The sequence below is a fragment of the Dermacentor variabilis genome, chromosome 8 (assembly GCF_050947875.1).
Source record: "Dermacentor variabilis isolate Ectoservices chromosome 8, ASM5094787v1, whole genome shotgun sequence".
Classification (NCBI taxonomy): Eukaryota; Metazoa; Arthropoda; class Arachnida; order Ixodida; family Ixodidae; genus Dermacentor; species Dermacentor variabilis.
In genome coordinates this window covers 17,579,788-17,595,852 of record NC_134575.1, presented here as the reverse complement: position 1 = coordinate 17,595,852, position 16,065 = coordinate 17,579,788, and the positions used below count along the sequence as shown (strand labels likewise).

Below are 16,065 nucleotides of genomic sequence, written 5' to 3'. Positions count from 1 at the left end.
CGATCGAGCGTCAACGTCAGCCTTCGTAACGCTGCACCCAAATAACGGGGACGCATATTTTGCAGTTCGAGCCATGTGCCGCACTTGTCAGGTTCGCTTCATCTCGCGTTCTCTGGCTTCACGGCAGCCAACGGAAGACAAAGTCTGCGCCCCACACAGAAGCAGCGCACGTGACCAGGAGGTAACGGCGCGGCGTTACTTTCCGAGAATCGGCGCTCCATGCCCGAAGGCGCACCAGTGAGGTGTCGTCTGTTGCGCGACGCTGACAGGTTGCGTCACACTCCTAACCCGCCATTGGCCGTTCCTGGTTTCGAAAACAACACTCCCGAGGTGTTTAAATTGGAGGCTCCGAGCACTGGGATCCATACCCGCCGTGTATTGACCGGCTTGGTTGCTGTCCTGGATTGTTCACACCAACTTTAACTTCGTTGCTCTGACCTTCGAAGTATTGCGCGCAGAAGTTGCTTTATCGTGCCATGCTCTTGGCTAGGATTTGGCCTTTCATCACGCTTGCTGACACGGGAACGAGGTTTCAATCACTGAGTTGCGAGTGAAGCTCTGGATCGCGTCGACACTTTAACAATATGACTCCAGCAATGTCCTACGTCCTTCTGGTGCTCGGAGTGGCAGTTCTGCCTGCTGTGAGCGGTAAGTTCAGCTTTTGTCGTTCGTCATTTAGAGTGTTTCTTACAATGTCTGTGGCTTTATTCGCTCGAATATTCGATTTGACTCTAAGTGAGGGAATTCTTACAGACGTGTAAGGTTTACAAATTGCTATTTATAGAAGCGCAATTTTGTTTCATGGGTATGACAAAAGGTGTTTCATGGGTATAACACTGAGAAAAAAGGAAAAGAATATTGTGATATCGTTTTGTATTGCTGAGTTACAGAGCTGTAAAACTTGATAGTTTTGTTTTCTGAAAATTTATGATTTTTAACAATTTAAAGTAAAATTTATTGTCGAAATCACAAATTCGCTGCAAACATGCGCCAGAGTTAAATGTTTTCACTTAAATACAACAAACCCCTTCAAATTTGGCGCACTGGTTGCCGAGAAATTCAATTTCACTTTTCCCGTGCATTGAGATAGAAGTGCCCCAGTTCAAGCTCGAAATGCTTTACCTCTAACAAAGGCGGCACTGCATTAGAAAACACCTGAATAGTTTTCACTCGCTCTGACTAATTACCATGTGGCAAAATCTAATTGCTCGAGGACTTCTGACGCTGATTCTGATCAGCGTCAGAAGTCCTCTGACGGCTGATTTAGAATAAGTACGTTGTGGGCAAGGAACAAAGCCAAAGACCCTTGCTAAGCAGCAAGACGCATGCGTTTACGCTGCTGCGGTGTGTGTTTGTGGAAGCAAACAATTGTCAAGACACAATAACAGGCCATTATTTGTATACACGGAAATATGTTCGAAGCGCATGTTCTTAGCTGAAATTGCGCAAACGATACCCTTTTCTTTGTTGTCATCGTTCTCCTGCGCAAATAAGCATACCCCCTCTTTATTCTCATGCAGGACAATGCATCAATGTTACACTTCCCAACATTCTCAACTTGGGAGAGGTGAGTCCTCAATTATATTGCTTGAGAACAAGTAAAGAATTTCATGATTCCTCAGTAAAGCAAAAACGAACAAGCACGAAACCAAAGGCCAATTTAAGAACGCCTTTTGTTCGTTATTGCCGTTGACCACTGACGGGCCACCTTCAGCACAATTCTATTATTATGTAGAACATCAACATTAGTTGGAATTTGCTATTACAAAACCTTCTAGCGAAAGTACTTTCTCTGCGAATACGAACCCTTATTTTGCTTTCGTTAGAGGCGTTGTAAAACGCTTTTCGTTTTCTTTTGTAGGCACGCAGCTGCACATGAAACTTGCGAAATTCGTCGCTCTTGCTCTTTACACAAAATTCTAGAAGTATAACAAATTCAGAGTAATAATCTCCACATTATTGACAAATAATGATGAACTAAATGTTATTTAGTTAGCTTTACATGCAAAAAATGTATTTTCAGTATTCCGCTTGCTCTAACATCATATTACCATAGCAACCTCAGCCCATATACCACTTAGATTCTCAATATTGAAAAGACCGTACTGAAAATAATCAATGAATGGGGAGCGAGATAAGCAAGAAAAATGTGGCATTCATTTGTTGTCTTTATTCTTTATGCATCTGCAGACAGTACACAAGAGAAGAGAAGTGGACAACATGAACGCCACTATCAACTGAAGAACCTCAGTGCTCCCTTCAGTTGATAGTCGGCATTCGTGTTTTCCACTTCTCTTCTCTTGTGTCCTGTCCGCGCGCCTCACCTTTTCTTGCATAATCGATCCTTACCAGCTAGCTCCAGCTTTCTGTCGTTCTAAACTTTATTCTTACCAAACAGCCCAACACTGTTGTCTGTTTTCCCACCAACGCATGTTATCTTTACCTTCAGTGCCTTGGAACTACGCTGAGAGCCTGTCCTGACACGTCGGTAAGTTTTGGAATATACTACGCAAATTTATACGTCTATATGCTTTGTTGAAAAATAGTGCTGCATTTCTTTTCTGTTTTTTCCTTACAAAGTTGTCAGCCTATTGGTCACTTTCCAGACTGTAAGATTCTACCGCAGTAAATATACAGCTGAATTGTTTTTATTTAGAGTAGTTATAACGACCATAAAAAAGAAAGGGCTCTCAAAAGCGAGAGAAATGGTTTCATTGCTAAAGTCAAGCATTAACTTCAGCTATAAAACATGAACTTAAGCATTACATTAAGCATATTAATCAAGTGTGGAAATTTACACAGCATAACGGTGCTAAATGAGCCATCTTTTCTTGGTTAATTCTTCTCTGATATCTTCGATTTCAGTGCTGGTAAATTTCCCGTCACAATACTTACAACCAACGATACCTCAACTACCTTCGTTAAACGGGCCTTAAACTTTTTGTTTTTTTCGTGATATGCGGTAGAACGCTGCAGTGATTAACTTTCGAACAATGAACATTGTCCTTTTCAGGCGGGCCTTATACCAGATCTCACTCGTGTCCTCGGGGTAAGTCACTGCATGAATAGAACATTTCGTTTAAACATTGTTGTCTTCCATTAGTACAGACTTGCATGCTGTATTTAAAAGCAAGTGTAAAAATCACAGCTCACTTATGCTGGTGTAGCTCTTCGTTCCGTATTTAAAGGGCCGCTAAAGAGGGACTTTGAGTTGAACGGCATTGCGGCCAATCAGCGTTTGGGCTATAACAAAGCAGCCACTCTGATGGTGAATGGAGCGATAGTATGTCATCCTAGACGCTAGAACGAATGAGATATGCGGCTGAAGTGGCCCTACAGTTCATCGTGACGTCATCACTTCTCACAGCATATCCACTTGAGGCACCGTGCCAACATTTGTGGACACCGCTTGTTTTTGCGTGTCCTTTCGAATACTGACGAAGAAAAAAAAAGAACTGATATTGAGCGTCCGATGAATTTAACCACCTGCATGCTCAATTGGCCTCTGTTTCGGTTCAATGTGTTGCTTACTACTGCAGACGACCACTTTGCTAATTACTCTGCCATGTTTGACAGGATGTTCGACGTGCTGCTTTCAGGCAACAATATAGAATGAATATTTTTTTCTTTTGTAGTAATAGAATGCAGTCAATAATTTTAACTTGTGCAGGTACTTCAAGCTGAGACTCACTTCTTGTTTTGCAATAACGTAGAAGTACTGACTGCACAATAAACGAATGTTTAATTACGCTTTAATTATCCGTGTCTTTAAGTTAATGGAGTGTTGAGTTCCTGTAAATAAAGTTGCGACATTTCGACACATCTATATATAGTCTATCATAATTAGTGCCTGAGTGCACTCGAATCTAGTTAATTGCTAACGTCTTAGTTACCTGTTAGTAGTTAATTGTTTATATAACAAACCAAATACACAATCGAGCAGATTTCGCTAGTTTGGCATGCCTTCTCTATTCTTTATACGCCATATATAGGAGGTATTGGAAGCGTTAAGTGACGCCCTGCTCCTAATTTTCACATGTAATTACTACATTGTACGGCGAATACGAAAATAAAAAAGTCCGCCTCCGTTACACCCTGTGAAAGTGGATGTACAGTGTTTAGGAAAAGTTTATTTCGACAAGAGATGTTGCAAACACTCATGACACAATTCCATCAGGACGATAACATATTAAAAAACGGAGCATTGTACACACGGTACGTTTTCAAAGTAGCGATGCTGCGGGGACGTTAGACAAGCACGCCACCACAAGCGACGTACGTCAGGCGCGCACGTACGCGTGCAGATGTGCAGCATACATACTCATCCTTCTAGGCCACCGTACAAGCTCATGTGCCTTATTGGACTAAATTAACGTTTAAAAGTAAATTGAGTCGTGAAATGCATAAACTACGACTTACACGCAAGCTACAGACATGATAACCTCGAATTCTTATTCGAATATACAAGAAAACACAAGTTTGTTACACGGAAACTGAATTACAAAGCCCTTTTCCAGCCGCCGTTTTTTTTGGTGAGCACGCCACGAGAAATCCAGGCCAACTAGTGGCCAACAGCTTCGCTGCAAAATAAAATCAGTTCACATAAATAAATGGAAGGCTGAAACACCAAGCGAAGGTCAACTGAAGGTCGCCTTTAGTTGAATGAAACTTGGCAATGTTTTTCGGCCGAAAATCATTTTGCAGTGTTAATCCTACCAGCTGTGGTACAAACCATTCGCAAATTTAAATAAGCTCAAAATTTGTGGAACTGTAGTGTTTATGATAATGCCATCGCAGCGCATAAAAGTACGTTTTGCTGGCCACCGTCATCGTCTGACCACTATCCCCAAACCTGTTTTCCTTCACAGTGCGTACTCCAGATTCTGCCTCAGGTTGGGAGCCCAGTCTCCGTACTCTACAACGTCGTCGGTCTCCTTGAAGCAGTTTTGGCTAGGCTCGGCCTGTGTTAGTGCCCTTTTCTTATCGATTTCACCAGTGACTTTTTATAGATTTTCAATGCCTTTTATTTGTTTGTTGTTGTTAGGAGGACACTAAAACATTTAGCACATACTGCTTTTAAAAATGTCTCTTCGCAAGGACTTACTAGTACTAGCACGGTTTTGTTAGGGTGTGGATTGTAACGCAAGTCCTTGCCGCACTAAAGTGTGTTCAAGATATTCGACCCACTAGATTAATGTAGGGTGATTATAAGTTAAGCTGTCACGTACGGTGTTCACACTGCTACGTATGTACTAAAATTTTTGAAGTTGAAAATTTTAAGAAGCTTCTGGGGTTTTGTGTGGTCGTTCAGCCTGTGCTGACGGTTGTGAAGAAATCTCCAATTTATACCATGTTCATTCGGCCTTCGCAGAATTCATGTGCCGTTATCGCGATGCAGGGCAAACATGGTAAACCATCTTGCGGCTACTCTGCACGTTTTTGCCTACTCGTGTTTATCCTCGCAAGCATGCCACTAAAGCGGCAAGTCTTTGTGTCAATGACATACCAAGCTTGATTCTAAAGCTTCACAAGGCTGGATCACATGATGACAGCTGTATATCGGTTAACCTCTGATCACTGCAGTCAACAGGATTCCATTTCTTTCAATTTAACGTTGGGGATTCCTTCGTTAAAATGTCAACGCCATATCGTGCAAGAACTAAACTAACGAACCCAGTGCCCAATGTTTAATTGCATCGTTGCACAAGATTATTTAGCCACCACTCTTATGTGGCTTTCGCACTGCAGCTGGTGACATCGGTGGTCTTACTGACATCCTCTGCAATCCCCTTGGAATCCCGCTGTTCAGCTGTGGTGCGTTCAGCCCAGGAAACATCGCCTGCCAAGAACCTCTCCAGATCAGCTTGCCCAGCGTGTTCAACGTGGGAGCGGTGAGAACGATCACCATCGCCAAGCTTGCACTTTGGTTTCGTGATAAACGCAAATGTGGTAGCCAGTGTGCCAGGTCCGCACTGCTATATGCTTCGTAAAGTGGTGCTTCGTAATAGGATTAAATGGTTTCCGAGATATGCGGGCTATCCTGGGTACATTCCATTTGAATCTTCAATCACTGAAGCGGGTGTGGTGTAAGTTCGAATTCACAATGAGCGAAGCAGACTGCAGTAGGAAGGAAATACACCCAACCTCTCAATCTGATCCTTCATGGAACTCTAATCGTAGGAGTATGCACTCAGACGCCATTAATAGAAGGAAAACTACCAAGATGAGAAGTGTACTCACTTACGCATAAACTCTTCAAATTTCGTGTCAGGAGCAGCGTTCACTGCCCTGTGATTAGTTGTTGTACGGATATTTATTGGTGTTGAACAACTTTATCGTCGCGCTTTTTGTTTCACTGTGAATTGAAAATTGAGCAGACATTAATAAGTCCTTGTGCCTTAATAGTTTGCTGCATTTCGTGCCTGTTTCAATGTTGCAGTGTCTGAACACGACCCTCTTGTTCTGCGAAGCCGGATCCACAATTTCGGTGAGGAACTTCAATTTCTGTTAATATCTCACATTTTTTATGCCAAGAGGAGTTTTTTTGCTGACAGTGATGTTCTTTCTTTTGCCCAGGACCCCATCCTGACAGAACTGTTCCAAGCAGTCGGCGTAAGTGCAACCTCTGCTCGAATCGAATGGTTACCTAATTGTTCATCGCTCTACAGCGATAAGGCTGAACGTTATTACTAGAAATGACGACTGCAAAGACTGACCACTAGCCACTATGTTTTCTGAGCGGTTGAGAACCCAAGCCTGATTTTGGGAAGATTCTTCCTCACTCTTCTAACTGGGCCCATGGTTAAGTTCGCTCAACACGCAATGGTCAACATAGCTAAACTGATTCTAGTATCAAATGTGCTGAAGAACGTTCGGGATTCTATTATGACAGTGGCTATGTTATCGTAAAAGTTTCACATATTGTTATGTGTATTCAAAAAGTAAAAAAAGTTCGAATACATAAAAGATCCTTTCTTGTTTTATAATTCTATATACGATGTGTTCTAATTTAGGCACGTAGATAATAGTTCGGAAAGCTTTCCGTTTACAGCTAGAGCCTAACTGGAATGAAATTAAGAGGCATAGCAGCGAGAGAACGCACCCTTGATCTGAATAATAAGAATAAAACATCGCTAACACTTTGTTCTCTACGTGAAACAAGAAGAAGCGATGGCTGATCTCTCCATTTATTTCTTGTCGCGACAACCGAGAGCAAGCTTTGGGAATGATGCGGGCAGTTTTGGCGCTTGTTATGCATTCGCGTTTACCTTACGTGGTATTCATTGGTATAACACGCGCATGTGCAGTCAGCCTAATGCATCACGCATCAGGCAAAGCTAAGAACATTCTATCAGATGATTGCATACGGAGACGTTTCCGTAGGGGTAATTCGAAAAGATGTCAGTGCTTTCAGCTTCTGAACGACTCGTTGAAATCCGTAGCAAAGACTTGTATGAAGTTGTCAACGACAAAGTGGCTAACTATGTGCTAGAATAAGAATTCACAGGGTCTTTTCTGTTATCCCTAAGACGACTTGAAGGCGGAAGCTCAACTGCCGATGCATTGAAGACGGACATGTGACGTACACCTCCTCCTCAATCCGCTTAGTCATCCCTCTTCATTCACTTACTCGTCAGTCATGCCCCTCAATTCGCTTCGGCTACTCTGCTTATTCATCTCTCTTAATTAAAAAAGGTCGAGGGTTCGACACCCACCCGAGGCAGTGGGTGCGAGTGCCTTAAATCTAGCTGTATTATCTGTGCCTTATTTGACTTCCCCTTCATTGCCACCAATGCTGGTGGGTTTCACTCCCACCAAAGGCCGTGGGTTCGAGTGCCTTAACTATATGTTAATTAACTGCGTCTGAATTAACTTTGCCTCCATTAACACCAAAGGTTGTGAGTTCGACTCTCACAAATCGTCGTGGGTTTGACTCCCAGCAAAAGTCGAGGGTTCGTAGCCTTTTTGCACCTTTCGTGTCGTCGACGCGTTTTCGCTCAAGGTTGACTGACCGATCAGGCATGTAAGACAAAAATATATATTTTTCGTGGGCAGTGTATTCTGAGCGTGACCCCAGAAGGTCTGCAACTGGACCTTGTCTCGAGCCTGGTGTGCCCCCTGGTGGACATCCTCAACTCGTCGCTGAACGAGTTCACTTCGCTGCTGCCATTCCGATTCCTGACGCGAGGAATCACCAACGCCGTCAACTCGCTCACCAACAACCTGCTCGGGGCCGTCGGTAACTGTGAGTCATGTTTGCGTTATCTGAACGTCGAGGGTTTCATAACCACTTCAATGACGGATTACGACAAATTGCTGTCACGTATGACAGCAGTTTTGTCATGATTCGACATTGAAGTGATAAAATAAAACACCAGCAACTTTTGGCAATTTATCCTAACTAGAAATAGTGATCACTAGTAAGACGTTGAAATGCGTTATTTACCGTCTCGCGAAAAGAGCAGATATAGTGGGTTAAAGCAGATGTGACCGTTCACAAGGCTACAGGGATCCTCTCGTACAAGAAGCAGATTTGTTAGCAGCGCTGATGAAAGCATCGTTTATAACTTCTAGCTGTTTCTATTAGGTGTCCCATTAATGGAGTGTTTGACGCCATTCGTTGCACCAGGGATAGGGTCGCTTTTGTTGCAAAATCATCGTACTTGGGTTCAGCGTTATTTTTATATACGATTTCATGACATCGACCATAACCAAGGAAATTGTGCGGTATTTAACAGGTAGGCACTATTAACGAAGGAGGCGAACACAAGTCCATTATTTGCAAGCGTTTTTTTGTGTCATTATTGTGTACCTCATGGTCGGTCACGTGGTGCTGACGTGCAAGGCCCTCCACGAAGTCTAAATATGGTTTGCATGAGACAGTATGCTTTGTGCATATGTTGTATTCCGGGGCAGTGCATATTAATGGAGAAAGAGAGTGTAATAATCGTAATTTCCTTTTGGTCTGGCAGGCAAGAAATGGTAATAAAGTAGAGATATGTATATAAACCTAATAAAGTTATAGTGCAAGAATATAGCTTACTAGCTTTAGCATAACACTGCATGCGAAGGAACAAACTGCCAATATATGTACTTTCTGTTATTCTTCTTTAGGATATACACTTCTTAAACTTATAACGGCCTCTTGGCACTTGTCGCGTAATTGATGGTAGACTGTCTCGATTGTCGCTATAGTAATTGTCGTCTGCATTTCTAGTCTCGAAAAGAGTTTCTTGTGTTGCACTCACGGATTCTTTTGCCTGTTCAAAAATTATGCTTACGACAAATGCAGGTAACAGATAACTTTCAAGAACCAACTGCACCCGAGTTCGGCCCATGTGCCGGGAAAAGAAGCAAAATGAGGCCGAACATCGAGGCCATATTGCGGACTGAAGTAGAAGCTGCCATACTCATCCACACTAGCAGAGCCAGGAGCCCCCGCCACAAGACCTGCCAGCAGTCGTCATGTCCTGCTCCATGCAGGACGTCCTGGATGTGCAAGCATGACAGACAAACAAGGAAATCTGGTCGGAGCACGTGGATGCTTGAAAAATCGCCGAAAAACTGCATCGTGTTATTCTAGGCCGAGCCATTGGCCCTGTGTCTCGTAGCCGTACAAATGCAGCGACGTAATGACCGAACGTCTGCCGGTCATGACTCAAGCGCAGACCCACTTGACGTTCGATTCGTCAGGTTCTTGTTGAATAAAGTAAATAATTGTTCTCAATTCGTGTAGCTGTTTGTTCATTGAACCACCTGGGACCGATTGATCATTCTATTGCAGATTGTCTTCGGTCGTTTTTTTTTCAAAATTAACACGCAAAACATTCGTTACAACAGTGAAGTCGGTAGCATAGGGACCTGTACAAAAGCACATGAAATACCCGTACAGATTATCTGTACGGAGTGCGCAACTTTGTCCGTGTATCCAACGAGACGGAATGTCAAACAAGACCTAATATCCGCTGTTTGATAGTCTCTCTCTTAGGATATACAAGCACAGAATCTTACCGCACGGTTCGGGCCTAGCAGGGTGAGCAATTGTGTAAAGAAGAAACGTACTGGAAGGCCAGATCAATCTAACGATTCCTTCTGCTCGATTCTACACCACTTTCATCATCTACAGTTTCTTGCTGGCTTATCCCGCTAATAAAAGGGGAATAGCACGTGCCTGACACACGCTCTAACCATGCACTGGCCGCCATGTTCCCACGTCCGAGTACTAACATGATGAGAAGCTGCGTCCATGACGTGTCCTGTGAAAAGTACCTATAATGCGCGAATACTTTTGTCTGCACTTCTTGTTGAGCCGGTCGTTTGCGCTGTCCGTTCACACTTATGATAACTCAACAAATAACTGCTACTCCTCTTTGGTCTTTCCCGGTGCCTTCACTCTACCTCGCGCCAGTAGTGTCCGGAACGTGACGTCGCCAGTGTGAAAGCTGTCAAGTGGTTCATATTCAAAGGAACTTAGTTTATATCAGTCTGATAGCGCGCGTCTTTTGCCACAGAGTCATTCGCCCGCTCTTACTCTTTCCCTCGCTTGAATGCTATGCGCAATTCACTGATATCACATCGTTACAGCGAGTCTTCTAGCGCGCGTGCGAGGGCAACGACGTGCAGCAGAAAAGCATGTAGTCTCCTTATGCGGGAGTTGATGTTCTCAAAGAAGAAAAGAGCGCCAGCGTGAAGTTTGGTGCGGACGTATTGTACGCGTGTCTTCTACAGATTTACGGGGCCAGGAGGAAAAAGGGTTCTTTGGGATGGCAGTGAAGGCGAGAGAGAAACCACTGGCTCGATTTGAAGCTCACAGTGGCCTCTTACATTCGTCGTCGCGCATTTGTTGCCGCACCATCGTCATGGTCCCGTGTTGGTAGTTCCGTCACCGTCCTTCCGGCCTCGTCAGGCGAAGGTCTGACGACGACGACGGTACGACGGTGGCAGGATGACGATTCTGAAATTGCGATGCGGGCACGATGACAACAGCGTTAAGTCAATGACTGGAAGCTTGCGAGCTCATATCTTTGAAGCGCTTCGGTCGCGGGTTTTCGGCCTTCCTGTCGTTTGGCCAATGGGGCAGCCCCACTGACATTCACGTGGGCCGAGTGACGGTGTTCTATAACCCGCTGTCATCCCTTCCAGGCAGGGAGGCGAAGGACATTGGAGTTCTCGGAGACGCAACGGCGTCGCGCAGCTATTGCGGGCTCTCGAAAGCCCGCAAACTTGATGTGGTCACGCAAAAACGTCAATAACGCGATGAGATTTATGAAGCGCTATCAAGCGTCCTACCAGCCACAGCCTGCCGTTCTCGGTTGGTCCGGACTGAAAGGCTGCGCTATACAATGATTCCAGCGCGGTTTTCCCCCTGGGAAGTGTATACAACGCACGCTACATGCTGTTAAAGAAATACAAAACTTTCGCCATCGTTTTCCAGTGGATACCTTCACATACTGGCTTAGCAAGTAGCGAGACCACCAACGATCTCGCGCGCAAAGCGTGGCAGTTCAGCCCAACGACGGACGCAAACAGAGTCGTGAAGCAGGCCACTTCCGTTCGTTATGATAACCTTGTGTGACTAAAGAAGTTCCCAGAACTTGAGCCGATTTCCTTTATCGCATATCACATGGTCAGCGCTAACTTCATAGTGGCAGTGCAAGGCAGGTCTTAACACACCATCGTCGTGTGCACATTCTCAAAGTCTTGGTGATGTCAACCTCTGTTTACTACAGTGTCCTGATTTCGACGCAGAACGTAAAGCTCTAATAGATGGACTAAATCGTGAGATAGCCCCATGCTTTAGCTCGAGCGACATTTGATTCCCGCGAAGACTCTCGAGGTTTAGTAGAGAGGTGACTCGGCTCTACCTAAATGAGTTGCTCCGGGATACGGTATAGGGGTGTTAATGGCAGACCATGTGGGTTGTCGTGGAATGGATGAGGTGCATCTAGCTGCGCTCCGTGCAAAGTTTCTCACGCTACCGGGTGCTGTTACGGTGCCAGATGTAATGTACCTGACGGGCTTCAGACACTACCGCATGCGATAAGTGGTGCTTGGGCGAAGCAGCTGTCGGCAGCTTTTGCAAAACTACAGGTTCGCCTGTGGCTAGCAAGACACCACATCTGCTCCTCCTCATGCGGTCTTTACGACTCACACGGTCACATTAATTTCTAACAAAGCAAGATTGTTTAGGCATTGACCAACACATTTTTACGGGGAGATGGTCAAACAAGGGATTTATTTACGCTATTCACGGATACATCAAGAGGGGCCCCTGCAACAAAGGTGGTGAACCGGAACGCGCTTCGTCCTCTTTGTCCTCTGCTATACTACAAGGGCTTGCTTTTGATCACAGGAAAAGCGGCTCACAAAAATACGCTTGCTTAGGAGAAAATGAGACATCCACCCAATCGTAGCAATTGCGACAAAGGAAAAATTTCGACTTTGCCGTGCCATTTCCTAGCCGCCTGGGTAGCTCAATTGGTAGAGCGGCTGCCCCGGAAACGCGGTGATCCCGTGTTCGAGTCCCGGACCAGGTCGAAGTTTTCTTAAGCTGCGACACTTTTCTTTCGAGCAACCCATATGGGTTTCCTTTATAGCAATTGCTGGTATTGGGTGGATGTCTCATTTTTCTCATCTCATTACTTATCTCCACCTTGCGGGTTTCCGCAGCACTATGACGCCGAAAATACGTTTGGCGCCCCCTTTCTGTAAATAAATTTCTCTCTCTCTTCCTTGGCGTATTAAAGAGAAAACTTGCGGCACTCCCGTGAAGCACGCACGAAGCCTCAAAACAAAGCCGTGCTATTTCTTCGGAGGGAAAGCCTTGCAGTCGAAGATGAATTCATCCTACGCTGAAAGTACGGAAAATTTTACAGAAGGGGATATTTGACAGTTATACGCATGTGCCGCTCTGGTGACAGCGACGCGAGGGCTTAGGAAGCGACAGTTCTTTTTTTGTCTTTTTTGGAGATGGTTGTCATGGGCCCTAACGCCGTCGATGTCCAAGGCCACTGTCCCAGAATGGTGGAAAAGGAATACCAGACACTCGAGCCATTGGCTCAACAGCAGTGCGTTGCTACATGGCTACGTCAGCTCCGTGCGAAGCACCTGGAAACAAAACATTTTTACCACCAAGCAAAATGTTCTTTGACCTCCACGTAGGAAAAAGAGCATACGACTACGTGAAATATTTCCTCGTCAACAATAAAGCCATAATCCTGGCAGGGCACGCGAAATCCGAACAAATAGACCGAGGCAACAAGTGAACGCCGCAAGGTACGGCGCTGTCCAACTTCCTACTTAACGTGGCGATGCTCGGCCTGCCCGCAGAGCTGGAACGCATCGAAGGACTGCAGCACAGTCTGTATGCAGACGACATCACCTTATGGGTAATGGATGGAAGCGACAGCTACATCGAATAGATTTTACAGCAAGCAGTCAATACGGTAGAGAGGTATGTGGAGAACAGAAGACTAAAATGCTCTCCTCGAAAATCGGAACTACTGCTCTTCAGACCCACAAGCAGAGGACGCAAGCGCAATCAAGAATGACCCAACATCACAATTTCGACAGGGGGTCACCCAATTCCCCAGGTACTCCGAAGATCTAAAAACGGACATAACGGAGAAGCAATAAGAATACTGGATAAGAGCTCCCAGGAAACCATGAGGTTGATTCGAAGAATCGCTGACGAGAACTACGGCATGAAAGAACACAACCTAGTGCGGCTCATCCAAGCCTTCGTCGTCAAGAGCATAATGCACGTGACCCCGTAACTCAAGTTACAAGTGGCGGAAAAACAAAAGATGACTGCATTATGAAAAAGGCATGTAAACAAGTCCTCGGCCTTCCGATCGCCAAGTCTAACGAGAAGTTCGAAGCGTTGGGAATGCATAACGCCCTTGATGAACTCATTGAGGCTCGTACAATAGCACAATACGAAATGTATTTCGCAAGAATAGCAGCTTGGGCTTGTTAGTTTTCCATCCAGGTGTTAACAGAGCAAAACGTAGAATGGACACGAGACAACAAGACACCACAAGCTCCTGACTTTCAACAACGTTTATTTGAAAGAAACACGGCTTCTTATACATTTGCCCACACGTGTCACCGACACGTCACTGAACATAATGTGAAACACGCACTTATGCGCACTCCAGAAAATGATTGCACGTGCAAAAGCTCAAACTCTTTTTTGTTAGCAACAAGGACGGCATGCTAACACATTGGTCACGAAATCTGGCAATCTCGGCTGCCTCAATAATCTCCCGAACTAGGTGTGGTCATTGCGTTTCTTTTTTTCAGCACTTCACAGCGTCTGAATTCTGCGGTACAAGCTTTGGTGTCGTCTTCTTGTCTCGTGTCCCTTCTACGTTTTGCGCTGTTAACACCAGGAAGAACACGAAAGACTCGCGAAAAGCAACAAGTTAAGACACATCCTTCACAAGCTCGCTAACACGTACGCTGGGCAAAACGGGGATAAATACGACATCCGAAGAGAAACCAGAGGACGTGGGAAGAGCTGCTCAGAACGCCGGATGAAAAAGTACAAAAAGCCCTCGTTGCCTGAGCCGAAAAGATCGCTCCTCGTGAGGGGCCATTCTAGGACTCGGGCCTGCCATATCATAACTGAGCAGAGTCTCAATAAAGTTGTTACCACCACCAGAGGGCGCATCATCGCACCGCCGTTACCCAGAAACATGCAACCTGAACATCACCGAGAGTTGAGAAATGCAAGAGCGAAAGCACTACACAAGAAGTTTCAAAATGACGCGGACGTGGTCTATGTAGACGCGGCTGAATATGCAGACGGTCGACATATGGCAGTGACCGCCTCAAATCAAGCGGGCAGCCACCTTGCCAGCGGCACTATTAAAACAGGAAATTCAGAAATTGTTGAGGAAGCGGCCATAGCGCTGGCGCTCGCCTCCACAACAGCCAGCATAGTAATCAATGACTGTAAGACCGTACTTCATAACTTTGCTAACGGAAGAGTCTCGAAAGAGGCGCTAAGGATCCTGACTAACTTTCGCGGGGAGCATCATGTCATATGGACGCCTGCCCATTCCTCCCTCCCGGGCAACGAAACCACACGAACCCTGGCTCGAGAGTTAGCGAGCCGAGCAGGGGCAGGGAAAACGCGGGGTCCGAGTGTGGAGATATCGCATGGTAAAATATAATGAAATCACTAAACGCTACAAATTAGAAAGGAAGTACTACCCCCCCCCCCCCCGCTACACTCCTCATTAGCTAAACAGCCGGCGCTATAAAATCAACTGTTCGACGAAAACTCGTCTGGTCGGGATTGCTCATAGTCAAGAGTAAGACGGACGGCGCCTATATGGTAGCAGAAACGTCTTGGTTTATTTTCTTTTATTGTTATTGGTCGGCGTCCGTTCTACCCTCCACTAGCAGGCGCTATAGCACGGCGCCTACTACAAACAAACACCTTTCCGAACATGATCGCTTAGAGTCATTGTTACCCAGAAATCTATTCAGATATAGGCAAAGAGCGTTAACAGCGGGCAGATCTCAGACATATAATCTGTGCTTGCCACAACATAGTGCAGGGCCAAACAACAGGTATACGAATGCGGAGCAGTGAGAGACCACACTGCTCAGCTCCGACAACGAGGTCCAACTGCAAGGCAACAGGCAAGCCGAAGATGCCACTAGAACCCAGAGGCTCCCAACGGCCCCCTAAAGGTGGGGAGATAAACTCCTCTGACACTTGCCGCTTTCAATAAAAGTTGTTTCATCATCATCACCACCATGCACCTATTGCCGAAAGGTTGTGTTCAGCCTGCAGCTTCAGTAGTTGAACCACTGTCGATCACCTGAAGACTCCTTTTTCCTCTAAACCTGCGTGTTGTTCGAACAGTTGCGTAGATCAGCCCAGATCGATAGCGATTTGCAGCGTCTGAATTTGCTGGAGAACTGCGAAGGCACTCTCTCACAAAAAAAAAAAGAAATCAGTCAGACCTGATCTCAGGATGGCGTTTGACGTTAATGTGATTAGCATTCAAGATACGTAGAGACGCGCCATATTGCACAAGACGCCTTCAT

At 45.4% G+C, this 16,065-nt stretch overlaps 1 protein-coding gene across 1 annotated transcript; it reads left to right on the top strand.

The window, feature by feature from the left end:
• Positions 1 to 301: 301 nt before the first annotated feature.
• Positions 302 to 9,727, top strand: LOC142589726 (uncharacterized). Its single transcript, XM_075701288.1, has 10 exons — positions 302 to 648; positions 1,521 to 1,567; positions 2,450 to 2,488; positions 3,014 to 3,049; positions 4,869 to 4,965; positions 5,749 to 5,891; positions 6,440 to 6,487; positions 6,577 to 6,612; positions 8,056 to 8,245; positions 9,293 to 9,727. The coding sequence occupies exons 1-10, from the start codon at positions 585 to 587 to the stop codon at positions 9,301 to 9,303; spliced, it is 711 nt and encodes a 236-aa protein (XP_075557403.1). The 5' UTR covers positions 302 to 584; the 3' UTR covers positions 9,304 to 9,727.
• The last annotated feature ends 6,338 nt before the right edge of the window (positions 9,728 to 16,065 follow it).

What these genes read in the sequence shown, in the direction of transcription:
- LOC142589726 (XM_075701288.1), top strand. Translation starts at nt 585, where the DNA reads ATGACTCCAGCAATGTCCTACGTCCTTCTGGTGCTCGGAGTGGCAGTT. An exon ending in GCGTGTTCAACGTGGGAGCG is followed by an intron (nt 5,892 to 6,439) that starts GTGAGAACGATC and finishes TCAATGTTGCAG; the next exon opens with TGTCTGAACACGACCCTCTT. An exon ending in AAGCCGGATCCACAATTTCG is followed by an intron (nt 6,488 to 6,576) that starts GTGAGGAACTTC and finishes TCTTTTGCCCAG; the next exon opens with GACCCCATCCTGACAGAACT.